The sequence below is a fragment of the Suncus etruscus genome, chromosome 9 (genome assembly GCF_024139225.1).
Source record: "Suncus etruscus isolate mSunEtr1 chromosome 9, mSunEtr1.pri.cur, whole genome shotgun sequence".
Classification (NCBI taxonomy): Eukaryota; Metazoa; Chordata; class Mammalia; order Eulipotyphla; family Soricidae; genus Suncus; species Suncus etruscus.
This window is the reverse complement of record NC_064856.1, coordinates 93,859,587-93,875,687: the sequence shown is the minus strand read 5'-3', so window position 1 is coordinate 93,875,687 and position 16,101 is coordinate 93,859,587. Positions and strand designations below refer to the sequence as shown.

Genomic DNA, 16,101 nt, shown 5'->3' with positions numbered 1-16,101 from the left:
CCATCTGAGGACTCCTTTAAGTAGACTCAGTGGCCTCTTGACTTCCTCTTCTTTGTTTCCAGCTTTATGCCCCACAAGCAGAGCTGGCTAGAAATGTGCTCAAGAAGTGAGAGCAGAAGAAGACTTCTTAAGGGCTAAAGTAATAGGTCAGCAGGTAGGATACTTGCACAGGGCTGAGTGACCCAGGTTCAATCCCTGCCACCCCACTGAGAGTAATTCTCTGAGCACAGAGAAAGAGTAAGTTCTGAGCACCCCAAACCAAACAAAACCTTTGTAAAAGAGCTTTATCTATACTATTAGATGGGATGTGGGTGGTACGTAATGAGACACCAGCCTGATAATTCCAGAGGCTGATAATTCCATTTTTTCTGGGAAAAGAATGAAGCCTGAACTCTGAGCAAGACCAGGGCTCCCCCACTGTCTTGCCAGAAATGAAGCGAACACCAAGTACAGCTGCCTGTAAGGATTCACAGCCGCTCTCTTAGGGTGTGACTGCAACTCCCTGAATTAGGGAGTCTCCCAGAGGCCATTCAAGACCCACAGAGGGTGTGGGGTGAGCTCAGAAGCCCCAATCTCCAGAAAAAACTTTGTGAGTGGGGTCCTCCTGCCTCACTTTCCAATGCCAGTGGCCCCTCAGGGCATTTTTTGAGAGGAAGAGGATGGTGGGGACTCTAGCTCTGGACTGGCACAGGAGCTGCAGAAAGGCCCCAGCCACACAGACACCGGGAAGTTCTAGTGGGTTCCAAAGTCCTCCTGCCAAAGAGTCAGCCTAAGGTCCTGATTCTCCCGATGGACATACTCAGGCAACTCAGTTTCTCCCTCTCTCTGCCTCCCTGGGCCAGAGCACCCCTGGGAACTGCTGTCACAGAGGCTGCTTTTACCACCACAGAAAACACAGTCTGGACCTGGAGTCATGGGGAAAGTAGTGAAGCCCACCTAGAACCCTCCCAATTGGCTCCTTGTGGGTGTCCTGACACCAAGACTAGTAACTGTATTCCCAGAATTCAATCCACAGCCCAAACTTGGTCTCTGTATTCACTTGATTCTCCCCTCCAGGGCTCTTAAAAATGATCCCAGCAGCGTGGCCAGCGAGGTGGCGCTAGACATAAGGTGTCTGCCTTGCAAGCGCTAGCCACAAAAGGACCGTGGTTCGATCCCTCGGCGTCCCATATGGTCTCCCTAAGCCAGGGGCAATTTCTGAGCACTTAGCCAGGAGTAACCCCTGAGCATCAAACGGATGTGATCCCCAAAACCAAAAAAAAAGACCCCAGCAGCCACATCATGAGGAATTGCTGCTGGACCCCCAACTGGACCTGCCTGCATGTGGTGGTGAGGTGGTTCTGGATCCTAGCCAGAAAAGGGACAGTCAGGGTAACCTACCCTTCTGGGGACTGAGGTAATGAGTGGTGGTTCGGTGAATGAGGCCATTCGCTTCTTCCCGCTCTTATTTCTGCCCACACAGGCCCTGCAGGATGCCCCCTGGGTTCCAGGTGAGCCTCACTTGAGCGTATTAATAGCCCAAGTTTCCAGGCAGCTACTGTATTGAGCAGGAAAGTCCCAGAATTGTACCCTACTCTATAGACACTCAGATTTGCTCAGAGCAAGAATGAACAGGCTGTACTACCTGACAGTAGGTTTTCTGGAGCTGTCAGGTATTTTTTATTAGATTATTTTTGAAAAGGAGGCAGGGCTTGAACCAGACTCAGCTGCATTCAAGACTATGTACTCCTGGCACGGTGCTCACAATTGACCATATGTGGTATCAGGGATTGAACAGAGTTCTACTGCATGCAAGCCCTGTGCTATGTCTCTGGTCCTAGAACGTTGTGTTTTTTTTTTGTTTGTTTGTTTGTTTTTTGGGTCACACCCAGCAGCACTCAGGGGTTCCTCCTGGCTCTATGCTCAGAAACCGCTTCTGGCAGGCTCAGGGGACCATATGGGATGCCGGGATTCGAACCACCGCCGTCCTTCTGCATGCAAGACAAATGCCTTACCTCCATGCTATCTCTCCGGTCCCTGTTTTTTTTTTTTTTTTTTTTTTTTTTGGTCTTTGGGTTACACCCGGCAGTGCTCAGGAGTTACTCCTGGCTCCAGGCTCAGAAATTGCTCTTGGCAGGCTTGGGGGACCATATGGGATGCCGGGATTCGAACCAATGACCTTCTGCATGAAAGGCAAATGGCTTACCTCCATGCTATCTCTCCGGCCCCCTTTGTTTTTTTGTGTTTTTTTTTTTTTTTAAGTAAAATAACCCCACAGTTTTTTTCTTAGATGTTCTTCCTTCCTTTGTTCTTCTTATATCCATCTTTAACCCAAACACACACACACACACACACACACACACACACACACACACACACACACACAGAGTGACTCCCCCCACTCCCAGGGCAGTGGAGAAACAGCTCCCAAAAGCTCCACTGGAAAGCTCGCTTGGAACTTGAGAGGTTTGGACAGAGAACCCAGAGTTTTGCATCTTGTGCCACTGAGTCAGACACTGTAACATCATCTGCAAGAAAGAACCAGATTTTCTAGGAAGAGAGCTGCTAGAGCCCTCTTTAATTTTCCTAGAAAAGGAGAGTTCTGCTGAAATTCATGGGAGGCATGGTAAAACACATGTAAGAACAGTGATAGCATCTCCTGTTTTTGTTTGTTTGGGGGCCACACCCAGCGGTGCTGGGTAGTTACTCGTGGCTCTGTGCTCAGGGATCACTTCTAGTAGGCTTGGGGGACCATATGAGATGCTGGGAATTAAATCCAGGCAGCTGCGTGCAAGGCAAGAGCCCTCGCAATGTCCTCCAGCCCTGACAGCATCCCAGGTTAACTAGTAAGCAGAGGCTTTCCAGCTTGTCATTCTCCTTTGACCAAGTCCACCTAAGTCCCTGGGGCAGAGACAAGAGCCAGAGCACACAATGGCACTCCCTTCTCACCCCCCATCTGTAGGAAAAGGCCAGTAGGATGCAGTTTCTGAATAAATAAATAAATAAATAAATAAATAAATGAATAAATGTAAAAAATAAAAGATTTCTTAATCTGAAGCCAGCTGCTGTCTGCTGTAGGCCAGGCCAGGCCATTTTAATTAGCATTATTGTTCCGCTTCTGCAACCAGGCTCTGTGGCATCCTAAGAGCAGATGGTCCCAACCCAAGCTGATGGGTAAAGTGTGGTGGTGAGCCACTCTGAAATACACTGAATGCTGAAGTGCCAACCTCCTTCTGCATCCCTGAACCACCCTAGCATGGGAGAAGCCTGCCCTGAATTTCTCCTTGTGTGTCACCTGTGCCTGGGAAGAGACCTGAAGCTCACTGAGGGTGCTTAGTATGGGATGATCATTTAAAAAGTTCCTTTGTACTATGTTGCCCTGTCAGAATCCCCAACCTCTATCTTTTTTAGGGGGTGGGGGAAGAAGTCTTCTTTGGAGAATATTTTTTATGGGGATGATGTTGGAACCACACCCTGCAATGCTCAAGGGCTTACTCCTAGCTCTGTACTCATTCCTGGTGAAACCATATGGGGAACCATATGGGATACTGGGAATTGAACCCTTGGTAGCCATGTCCAAGGCAAGTGCCCTATTTGATGTATATCTCTCTGGCTTTTTCTTATGGGGTTCTGATACCTTTATAATTGTCCAGGTCAGGACTGGAGCAATTGTACACTGTGCATATGGCCAACGAGGATCCTCTTCACCCCATATGGTCCCCTGAGCTCCACCAAGGAGTATTCCAGAGTACAGCGCCAGGAGTAAGCCCTGAGCACCACTGGGTGTGGCCCCAAAAGCAAAAAAACAAACAAATCAAATGCTTGTGTGAGAGGGTCACTCTGACATGGCTCCCAGGGTTGCAGGGTAAATATTCCTCTTCCCCTTTGGAAGCAACAAGTGGCCTCTGAGGGGGCACATTCAGTGATGAAAGATAGAGCCAAGGTGTCAGTGGTAGCTTGGCTGGGGGCATGCCCCATTCTTACACATCTTAGTCTTGGACTGCAGCTAGAAAACCCCCAAAGAGGGGATAGGTGGCCATGTTTCTGCAGGAACTGGATCAATGACAGCAAAAATCCTTTTCTTCCATATCCCTCACACTACCTGTGAAATCAAGAACCCACCATCCATGCATGTATGTCCCAGACTCCTGCTGCCAGCTTTCTGTTCCCTACTGACCCAATGCAGGTGGGTGCTTCTGCAGCACTGGCTATGAGGCCTCTCTGCAAGGGGGAACTCCCAGCTTTGACATCTCGAGGGTGACAATGGTTCTGAACTGGGTGCTCTCTGCTGTAGCCCTCGTCAAACAAAACAGTTTTTTAGGGAACTGCAGCAGTGACTAGCTGGCCCGATGGGCCCATCACTCCATTGGGTTAACAATATCCATATCCCGAGCAAATGGTTCTGTGTTCTGTGTGCTGGGGACATGTGTTACGGCTAAAGCGCAAACTGTGGCTAATCTTAATATTAGAGCCAGAGAAATCTGTTTTGGATCCATGGCCGCTAACAGTTGCCAGAAGCTGATTTGCTCATCAGTGGGGCTTGGGGACGGAGGAGACACACGTGCACCAGGCCACCGTCAGCTGTGAACATGGTGACAGGGACTACTTGAGGGGCCCTCCCTGGCTCTCCTCATCTTTATCCTGAGATAGGGGAGTTTAGGCAGACCCAGTGGGCATCCCCACTGCTGCTCTCTGGCCACTTTTGGAGCAAAGGCTCTGATTTATCCTCTACAGAGAACACCTAGCAAAAGCCAGCGGAGGGTTGGGAATCTCCACTTGGGGGTTGGGATGTGCCTCTCCTGGCACCAGCTATTCTTCCCAGGGGTGTGGGGGGGGGGGCAGCAGGCTGAGTTCCAGGCAGCCACTGGGGGAGGGGGAGAGAAGAGATATATATATAGATAGACAGATAGATAGATAGATAGGGGGGGGCAGCAGGCTGAGTTCCAGGCAGCCACTGGGGGAGGGGGAGAGAAGAGATATATATATAGATAGACAGATAGATAGATAGATAGAGTTCTGAAACCAATAATTATATTTGAGGTAGAGTAGAAAGGGAATTAAAAAATAATTTTAATCATATCAAACAGCTCAACCAATAGAAACTACTGACAGAACTCAGTGGCTCTGGATGGGGCATTTGGTGTTGTCACTGCACAGACCTGGGGGTTCCCTCCCAGGCAAGCCCTATAACCCCACAAGGATGGCAGCATCAGGCTGTTTTTTTTTTTCTGAGCACAGATTTGAAATGACTCCAAACGCTGAGAGGGTCCCTGTTCCCCAGGCTTTCTCCCCAGCGGTGTATCCCTTCTTCTGAGCTGATCTTCACACATGTCCGGGTTTTCTGCTACACCTTCCACTAGTGCTGATCGGTGGACAGGAGGGACAGGCGCTGGACTAGGCCGGACCCTGCCAGCTCAGGGCACCGTAGGGACGGCACCTCTAGGCTTTTGACGCTGGGAAGCTGAGCAGGGTCCAGGTTGGTCCACCCGGAGATCCTCCATCATCCTTGTCCTCCTAATTGTCTCTGGCCAGGGGAGGCAGAGAGAGGAGTCCTCATCTCAAGGTCCTGCTCCCCCGAAGGTGCGTTTCATAAGCTGCCGATGTTGGGGAAACTCTTGAGCTTCTCGGGAAAGTCGTCCTTGTACAGCACGGGGTCAGCCCGGTGCTCCACCACCTTGAGGGGCATGGTCCCGAACACCGAGGCAAACTTGTTGATGCACTCAGACCTGTGGGCCGGGGAGGAGGAGAGCCAAGGCTCAGTGTCAGCATGTGGGGTGACATTCACCCGCCTCCCCCCACCCTGTTCAACCCATCTCAACTCGCCCAACCTGCCCTCTGAGGTCTGGGAGGGAGGCACAGATGGATCCAGGGGTGCCCAGACTCTTCCTGCGGTGGGAAGGAGGGAAGGGGGCACCCTGGGACTGCAGAGGTCAGTGCAGCTTCTTCCCTCCCCCTCAAATTCCAGTCATTCCAGGGCTCAGCACAGACCTCAAACCAAGGTGGATTAGCAGCAACAATCCTTAACCCCATCCCTGCCATCTGGAGGCGAGCAAAGGGTGGGAAGGAAGACAGGGCTGAACCTGAGAGGCTGTAAGGCCGCCGTAGTAGGTGGTGGACAGCATAAAACAGCCAAGCTCTGAAGAGGATGGGATTCTTTTCCTGATAACCCCCTTCAATGCTGACCCTCCTAAAGTCCAGGGACTGACTTCTTCAAGACTGGCCAGTCAGCATGCACCAAGGATACTTTGGGATCTGACCACCATTGGGCCAATTCAGGCAGCAAGGGGACCACCTCCAGGATGGATTTCAGAGAAGCTGCCCTTCCTCAGCCAAGTGCAGCGCCCCCTCAAACTGGCAGGATCAAATCACCCCAATCCATGGGTCTATGTCAGAGAGTTTGGGGCTGCAGGAAGACATGGATGATGATGCTGGTCATTGTGGGGTCTCCTTTTTGGTTTGCTGAGGTACCAAAACCCCACCGCATTCTGGATGTCCCTGTGAGCTGTGTCACTAAAGCCAGAGAACAAGGGGCATGGCCGAGACAGAATAGGCTGTCTCTCTGGTTTGTATAGTCCTCCTTTCTCAAGGGCCTTTCACCCTCCAGAACCCTTCTTAGTTGAACCCCTAACTAGCCCCTGGGGACCGTCCTATCCGCAAACCTTCCACTTCCCAGCGGAACCCACAGATACCAGAGGCACGTCTCTGAGTCAAAGAACTAGCGAGAGGAAGGAGCCAAAGGCAGGCATTCTGGCTCCTGAGGCTAAAGGCTTAATTATGAGGTGACACCAATTCATAGAGGATAATTCTTGGGTTGTAGTTCAAAATCCATTACCTGCCCCATAATTTACATGCATGATCCTCTTGATTTTTCTCCAGAATGGGCCCACTCCATGCCAAGGGATTGCAGTAGTTCCATATTATGGGCTGAGGCCTCAGGGCTTAGCAAGCTGTTTCTGTGACCCGCCAGCCCAGGACTCAGAGCTGGTTCCTAGCCAGGATCAGAGCTTCTGCCCCTTCCACCAACTTCCACCAGGACAAGTTAGAAAACAGAAAGGCCCCAGGTTGGCAGGCTGGGAAGGGGATGATCCAAATATCCAAAGGGATGTGGGGAGAGGGAGAGTCCCCAGGGTGTGGCCAAAGGGGCTGTCCTTAGCTCAGTGCTTGGGGGGGGGGGGGGGTTGTTCCTGACAGTGCTTGGGGGATTATGTGTTGCTGGGGCTCAAACCCCAGGGCTCCAGTGTGCAAAGCTTCAGCCCACTGAACCACCTTCTGGGCCCTCAGGAAATCTTGTAGTAAATTATGGAGAGGGTTGGGCAGAAGTCTTATAGGTCAAGCCTCAAATGTAAGCCCTGGCACTGCATAGTAGCCACCTCCTCGCACCCCATGTATGTTAGTGGTTCCCTGTACTGATGAGCCAGAGCAGCAGAACATCATGGGATACAAGCATGGACACCATCAGATCTGTCAAAGCAGGACTTAGCTGCTGGGCTTCAGAGGCAGGGGCTGTTGGAAAGTGACCCCACCCCACTGCCAAAATCAAGGTGTGGGGCAAGTATTGGACAACAACTCCCCTCTCCTTAAATCCCAGGATCAAGGCCTTGCCAAAGTCCAATTTCTCCCAAGACCTGACTTCTGACAGTGGTTCTGCCAGAAAACATGAAGATGCTTCTCAATCCCAGCCATTGTGCCCGCAGAGGACAATTCTGGGCGCTGGCAGAGCAGAGTGGTCCCAGGCCCCTCTCTCTGGCTGGTGTGCTGCCTGAGGCTTAGCTAGTGGAGGGACAGACAAACAGTGGCTCTGGCCGACCCAACTCTATCGAGTGCCGCCCTACATAAGTGGCGGGCCCACCCTTGGCCTCATGGTACCAGTCTAGTCCATGACTGTCCTGCCAATTCCCCACGGCACTTCCTGCTTCCTTGCCACAGAGGGGAGCTGAATTGAGGACCAGGCCATGGAAGAATGCATTTATTTGACAGGCTGCTGGCGGCCCCCCACAAATAGTTGCCAGGTTCAGCCTCTGTACTCCTCTGGGTGGTTTTCTGGAACATTCAGAGCGTCACAGTTTAGTCTCTCCTCTGCTGAAAGTGTCAGGCGAAAATGCAACGTGAACTCCTGTTTTCCTGCGACACACTTACACAATTACTGCCTGGAACCAGGAACCTTTGGGGCCATCGCTGGGGAAACAAACATGCTACAGCCTTTCAAATACTATTACTTCATCTTCCCCTGCATTTGGCGTCCAATAAAGGTTAGTGAAACCACTGAGCGGAATCAAAGTTGGCAGATACTAACAGCCTATTAATACCTGCTAACTCAGTAAACAGCAATGTTCCAACTTTAGGAGTTGCAGAGATCTGAAGTTCAGATAAAGTAAAACAGATTGCCAGCCAATGTTAAATTCATCATTTGAAAGAAGATTTACCTTGAATGAAAATACAGCTTTTTTTTTTTTATTTGTTTGTTTTTTGTTTTTTGAGTCACACCCAGCAGCGTTCAGAGGCTACTCCTGGCTCTATGCTCATAACTCGTTCCTGGCAGGCTCAGGGGAACATATGGGATGCTGGCATTCGAACCACCATCTGTCCTGAATTGGCTGCATGCAAGGCAAATGCCCTACCGCTGTGCTCTCTCTCTTTGTTTTTTAGTTCAACCACCACACTGTTTTGGTCAAAGTCCTGGTCAGAGCGACCAATTACAAATTCTTTTGGCTTTAAAGAATTAAGACTAAATCTTGGAACTGCATGCCAGACAGTAAAAATTATTCCGCACAACTGAGATTACAGATCTTGAGTCCCTAATTTAAGAATAAATAAATTTACTGAATCATAAATTTCAACAACATAAGCTTGTAATGTGAAAAGTGGTCAACTCTTCACTGTTTCATGCAAAAGCTATTTCATGTAAAAACTAAACAGGGGACAACTGAAAAATAAAGGAATAATTCCACAGTTGGTATACCTAATCTCTAGTAATCAGATCCTCCCTCTTCTGGTCTAAGTGTCCTTCTTATTGAATGTTTCAGTGACTCAACTTTTAAGCCAAACAGTCTTTCTTCTAGTTTCTAATTGATGTCAAGATTGGTTGTGAGGCTCTCATGTGCTCCTTGAGCCACGTACAAAATACTAGTAAGCTCATGTCAACAGCATCTCCCCTCTTGAGATGTGCACTTTACACTACTTTCATGATGGGTGGTGTACCGGGGCTCTCTTCATCTTCGGAAAAGCTCATGTTCTCTCTTGAGCACGTTACTCTCGTTCTTTCTTATCTTCTCCCTCCCCATACTCAGTACCTCAGAATAAAATGTGGTTTTACTTTAAAAAATAAATTGCCAGGAATCCCTAAGCAAAGAATCAGGAATAAATACTGGGCAGTCCACTGTGGCCCAACATCCATGTCCTACCAAGAAAAACATTAAAAAAAAAAAGAATATATTTCCACTCTCTATCAGATTTTTTTACAGAAGAGGAAAGACTTGCTCTCTTCCCACTCTTAGCCCATCCTCTCTGCCGCCACCATCCCGTAGCTGTGACCATTCACTAAGGGCCCTTCTCCAACTTCACACACTCCAGCTCCTCCCAGGCTTGTGAGCACAGATGGAGCTGGTCTCACCAGGGGCTGTTCCTCTATAGTCAACTCTTCTTTATCTCCTCAATGTCTGTATTTCTCAAAATTCTGCCCCTGATTTTTTTTATTCAGTGACTGCTGGTGGCCAGACATCTTTCAAACACCTTTGCTTCAATTTTCTTTCTAAAGTTCTAGTTCCGCATCTACAACTCCACATACAGAGTGCAAGATGCCCGACTCATCGACTTTGCCCATGAGGAACAAGCATCCTGCTGTCCTTAGGAACTAAGGTGTCTCAGGGATAGACAGTCACTGCTGCTCCTCCAGCTCATGTGACCCCAGTCATGCTGGGAGAGGTGCTGACGTTCTGCTTGGCACAAAACCTGAAAGATAGTTCTGTCAACTCATTTTTCATGACCCCCTCACGTCCATCCAGTTGAAAATAAAATTTGGGGAGAAAAGAAAAGCCAGCAATGCAATCCTACACTTTCTTTCCACATCCAATTTACTTGAACCTTTTAACTATTCTTTCTTCAATCTTCATCATCTTCTGCATTATTCGATCAAACAAACTTCTCTCTCTGATTCAGCAATCCTACGTTCTACTCTGTTCTACAGACTACTAAGTTCTACATGCTACTCTATCCTATGTGCTGCTCTATCCTATGCATGACTCCCAAATCAATCTCAAGCAAGACTCAGATCCAGTTGTCCCTCTACTGAAAAATCTTCATGGCTTACCAGAGTCCACAATAGAAAGACCAAGTTTCTGAGGGAGGGCCAGAGTGATAACACAGCAGGTAGGGAGGGCATTTATTTGCTTTGTAAGTGTGGCTGATCTAGGTTTGATCCCCTGCATCCCATGTGGTTTTCTAAGCCTACCAAGAGTAATTCCTGAGTGCACAGTCTAGAGTAATGCCTAAGCACTGCTGGGTGTGGCCTCAAAATAAAACAAAAAAACCTAAATAAATAAAATAAAGGTCAGATTTCTGAAGTGGGTATCCAAGACCTTCTGCAATCTGGTTGTAATAGGACAGGATTTTCTGACCCAGCCCAGCTGCGCTTCCAGCCACTTGTCAAATACACAGCAACTCGCTGATGGCTGCTTGCCTCCCGTACCTCTAGTACAGACCCCCTCCTCTTGTCCACCTTCACTGTACAGAGTCTGAGAGGTCTCTGAAGGCTGATGGTCAGAGTCTTTTCTTTCCCAAGATTATTCCTAGTTATTAACTAAGCAAAAGTCACTGGTCTTTCCTCTGAGCAAGGATAACACTTTGGGTGAAGTTGTACATATTTACTAGAATTCTATTATATTATACTCCAGTACCTACCCACATCATATTTGATATGTAGTATTATGACTACTTATTGCTGTTAATTACATCTCAAAGCATAATCTGATTCAAGTCAAAGACCATCTGAGCAGTGGCCTGTTTTATGCTCAAAATCCTCCTTCCTTCCTTCCTTCCTTCCTTCCTTCCTTCCTTCCTTCCTTCCTTCCTTCCTTCCTTCCTTCCTTCCTTCCTTCCTTCCTTCCTTCCTTCCTTCCTTCTTTTCTTTTCTTTTCTTTTTTTTGTTTTTTGGGTCACAAAACCCAAAAAAAGCGCTCAGGGGTTACTCCTGATTCTACACTCAGAAATCGCTCCTGGCAGGCTCAGGGGATCATATGGTATGCTGGAATTTAAATCACAGACCTTCTGCATGAAAGGCAAACGCTTTACCTCCATGCTATCCCTCCGGCCCCAAAACCCTCTTTTCAAAGATGAGGGAAGTTCTAACTCTCTTTTCTTCAGCATTTATGAATAATCCTATTCCATTAAATCTCTCTCACTGTGAGTTAAGGCTTTTTACTTTTGTTACTGTCTTCCTGATGCTAAAGAAAAATTATTTCACTCAGCCCAAATGTCAAGACCGTTGTCAGGTCAACTTCTCCTTCTGATCCTTTTCTCGAACCATATAGCTCTACCATATAAAGTTGACCCAAGAACCTATTGCTTAGTGCTATGATTTTACCCCCAAACCCAAAGAATGACATCAGGATTACTTGTGATTTTCTGTACTCCACTGGATCTATAACTGAGGTCTTTTCGCATGATCTAGGCAGTGAATTATCAAGTTGACTGTAATACACTTACAAGTGTAGATGACATTTTCAGAATCACAATATACTACTTCATAGTAACAGTTGGTAAATGTTTACAACTGTTCTTACACAATTTGGGTAAGAAATATGGATAGAGATCAGTTAGAGAGCAGCAATGAAAGAAGAAGAGAGGAGAAGAGAAGGAAGGGGATGGGAGGGGAGGAGAGGGGAAGAGAGAAGAGATGAGAAGAGACAAAACAAAAAGGAATGAATCATTTATAGAAGAATCGGGCCAAATGAACTTTCTGTACAAAATAAATAAAATTAAAAAACCCCTCCATGCTTGAAGGATTATAAACATTGCTGACAGCTTTCAGAAATGAATGGCTATAAGCAGATGTGGATGAGACTGTTGGAGCTCAGAAGGAGATGTCTCATTCTAGAAGATCCTGTAACACACCCTGACAGCTTTCTGGTCCCTTGACGATCATGCTACCGGATGTCAGAAGTTTACTGTCTTGGGCAAAGAACTGCTTTTTGGAAGAACTAGATTGAATGCAGGAACTTGGAAGTTTACAGACTTTGGGGAGATGTGAGACTGATGAGATTTTACAACCAGACTGCAACAGCCTCCCTGGTCATCCTAACACTCCATGCCATCCATCCCAAGGTGACCCACAAAGTAACTAAATCCCAAGGGAGATGTACCTCTCCTGACACTATACATGAACTATGACTGGGCTTTGTTCCCAAGAGGCACTTCTTTTATGTCCACCAAAGGAACCTGTCTCTGGTAGGTCTGGTTTAGTTTTATCGAATTCAAATTTTACTAGAACATGAGAATAGCGCCCTATAAAACCAGCAAGTGTGTTCTTAGAATTAACTAGCACCACCCACATGACCGTGGAAGGATGCCTCATTGGGGAGCCTGCATGTAGCATGGGGCTCCCTGGGGCTTAAGGCCAGCTATATTTTTAAGACCCTTCTAGCCATTACAAATTGAGCGCGGAACATTCCTAATTAATTCTTGGGTGACCTGGGCTTGAACTAGCCCGAGTTCCCACACTGCAAAGAGGCGGTGGTAGACTAGGGCAACCAGCTGCTGTCCTTTTATCTCCAACCGAGTCTCATAAACGGGGCCCAGGCAGGGAAGGGGCTTCTGAGGCGAGGGTGGGCTCACTCACCGCTCCACCATGTGTGTCTGATCCAATGAGAGCCCATCAATGGCTGTGCACTCTGGACACTTGAATTTCTTGCGTGGTGTTACCTGCCGGAACAGCACACAAACATACCAGATTGTCAGTGGCCAGGACGGTGAAATCAGATTGGTAGCATCCCTTCCTTCACATGCTCATGCAATGTAAGCAGAGATATAGCGCCTTTCACATGCAAACATATGCACACATATACATACACACATGCGTTTGCACGCAGACACATGCTCACAAGCATGTGTGTGCCCATACATACATGAACACACACCTCACACTCCTCCCTTTAATCCTGTCTGGCTCGGCCAAGGGCCGAACTCACCAGGGCTCAATAAAGAAAGGCTTGGAGGGCTTTTGCCGTCTGTAACAGGAAAGAAATGGTGATGACAAGCTCCTTAATTCCTGTTTAATGACTGTTTTCTCACTGCCAAGGTCCTTGTATAAACACCATTTGTTCTTGCAGTCATGAGGGCGATGAAATGCAGCTTCCCATGACTTTCACCATAACCTTCCTTCCAAACGGGTGCTTGCTGTTTGCTGAGCTCATGGCAAATGCTCAGAGCACCACCCCATCTCTTGGAGGGGCCAGGTTCTTTTGCAATCACCTTGAATTGGGGAAAGGATCAAGAGCCTAGGGGATCCTGCTGCTCCATCCCAGCTTCCCAAACCTTCAACTTGGAATGGTTTCCTTGCAAATGAGCTTGGGGAAGTCTGTTACCCAAACCTAGTAAAGAGAAGCACATGCTGGGGGAGGAAGACAGCCGCTAAGGCAAGGCCAAGACACTGGGAATTGCTGTTTGCAGGAAGCAGACACAGTGCAGAAACATCTTGAAGCCTGTCAAAAAGCCAATTTGGAGATGAAAAAGCTGGGGTGTGGGGAAAGGAGGGCTCCTTTAAAACTAATCTCTCGATTTATATTCTTTGGTTTTCCATGCACAGAGCCAGAGGCTTGCTGAGTGATTTAGAGCTAGGGTGGGGTAAGGACGAGGTCACACGTCCAGTGAGTAAACAGTGGCTGTCCTTCGCTCCTTGGTCCCTTTCTCCCAGTCTGGCTTTGCTCATCTCTGATGGGCGCAAGCAGGGAGTCAGGTTCCCAAGCTAAGTTCCCAGGCCAGGAAGATTCTAGCAAGAGTCTGACCTAGCATCACTGCCTGTTTGCATAGACAGAATTCCCATCCTAGGGAGGGTAAGGTTAAGTAGATGCTTCCAGAATATATGAGGGATTAGGGATGGAGGAATGTGGTGGGGGTAAGTAGCTCACCTTACACAGGTACCAATATCTCCTTCAACACACACACACACACACACACACACACACACACACACACACACACAGAGTTTACCTGAGGGAAGAGCTAGAAATAAACCTTGAGCACTGTTGGGTATGGCTCCCAAATCAAGAAAAACAACCAACCAAATTAAATATCTCAGGGTCACCATGTGCCAGCTGTGCATTTCAAGAATAGATATCTATGAACAGTTATATACTTCTGGTTTCTGATATATGATTGGAAAGGTATATTTAAAAATTAGTTAATGGTATTTTCAAATGATATTTGTACAATGACAATTATTATTGCACTAAGTGTCCTATTAGATTGAAAGGTTGGGATATACTACAGCGGGTAAGTTACTAGCCTTGCATGTAGCCGACCTAAGTTTGATGTCTAGCATTTGAGCACTGCTAGAAGTAATTCCTGAGTGCAAAACCAGAGTAACTCCGGAGCATCACTGGGTGTGACTCCAAGACTCAAATAAATATTGACTGTTTTAAGAAATATTGGCTGCAGTCTAGGGATATGGCTTAAGGATGAAGCACAAGCCTTGTATGTGTATGTGTGAATGCCTAATTTGATGCCTGGCATAACAAAGCAAAACAAAATAGGAAAGGCAAAGCAAACCAGACCAAACCCAAGAAAGATTCCAATAACAGTCTTGAGTATAAGACTCAAATTAAAAATAACCACCATAACAAAAAACTGGGGCCAGAGCAATAATAGCACAGCAGGTCAGACATTTGCCTTGCATGTGGATGACCAGAGTACAAACTCTAGCATCCTACAGGGTCTTCTGAACCCATCAGGAGTAATTTCTGAATGTAGATCCAGAAATAACTTCTGAGAGCTACTGGGTATGGCAAAAAAAAAAAAAAACACACAACAAAAACAAAACAAAACAACAACCCCCACCTAAAAACAAAACAACAACCCCCAAACAAAACAAAACAAAAAACCACCATAGTTTTTCCACGAGCCATTATAAGCTTGATTTCTACTTAAAATTTAAGAAAAAAAAAACCTGTAATAAAGGAAGATATGTTTATTTATTCCATTATTTATCTTTGTTTTCAGAGTCACACCCAACTCTATTTAGGGCTTAATTCTGGCTCTGTGCTCAGGGATAGCTGCTGGTGTTTCATGAGGGACCATATGGGGTGCCAGGGACTGAATCAAGGTAGCCACATGCAAGGCAAGTGCCTTAAGCCCTATGATATCTCTTGGGCCCCATAAAGGCTATGTTTAAAGGATAACAGCCTCGTAATCTAAGGCATCAACCTTAGGCTCTTCAAATTGAAAGGTTTAGGGCATAAGGTCTGCCTAATACTATACTTCCCCCAGAGTAACAAGAGTGCTACAGATGCAGAGAAATAGGGGGGTGGGCCAGGACACCTCATACCTTGATGACAGCTTTCCCCGTGACGTTGGCCACCAGGAAGTTCATGGCGATGTCTTCACAGTTCATGTGAGCATCCACCCAGTTCTTGATGTCCCCGGGCATTTTATAGGTGTACAGGTAATTGAAATACTGGCAGGTGAGGAAATAAAAAAGCGTGAGGAAGCACTTCCTTTGAGAAAAGGCCCTTGCATCATGCCTGGGAATGAGTGTCCCTCCTAAGATTGACCACATGGCTATGCCCACACATCGGGGCAGAAAGCACAGTGAGCTGGAGTATATCTGTTCTAGTGACTCTGCACCCGAAACACTGTTGTTCTCTTGCCACCAGTTGTAGGGAGAAGAGGTACAGCCAGGAGCTGCTGCAGAAAGCATTGCGTAGACTGATGAGAGTGGAGCATGTATCATGGACACTGTTCAGACACACCATAGCCTGCGTATGTATGTATGTATGTGTATGTTTTTCTGGGGATCAGTCCAATGATCTCACACATGTGAGGAATATGCTCTACTGCTGTGTTTACATCCCCAACTCATAGGCAGTTTTTTATTTAATCTTTTGGGGAATTGGTAAGGTCATGCCCAGGTAT

General features: G+C 47.3%; 1 protein-coding gene across 2 annotated transcripts in view; it reads right to left on the bottom strand.

Annotated features, from left to right (window-relative positions):
• Positions 1-5,027: 5,027 nt before the first annotated feature.
• Positions 5,028-16,101, bottom strand: part of EXT2 (exostosin glycosyltransferase 2) — a 119,932-nt gene continuing 108,858 nt past the window's right edge. For both annotated transcript variants that reach the window (XM_049779614.1, XM_049779615.1), the window contains 3 exons: positions 15,515-15,643; positions 12,812-12,894; positions 5,028-5,705 (listed from right to left, as the gene is read on the bottom strand). In XM_049779614.1, the coding sequence (XP_049635571.1) occupies positions 5,567-5,705; positions 12,812-12,894; positions 15,515-15,643 (351 nt within the window). In that variant the 3' untranslated portion in view covers positions 5,028-5,566. The remainder of the gene's footprint in view (positions 5,706-12,811; positions 12,895-15,514; positions 15,644-16,101) is intronic.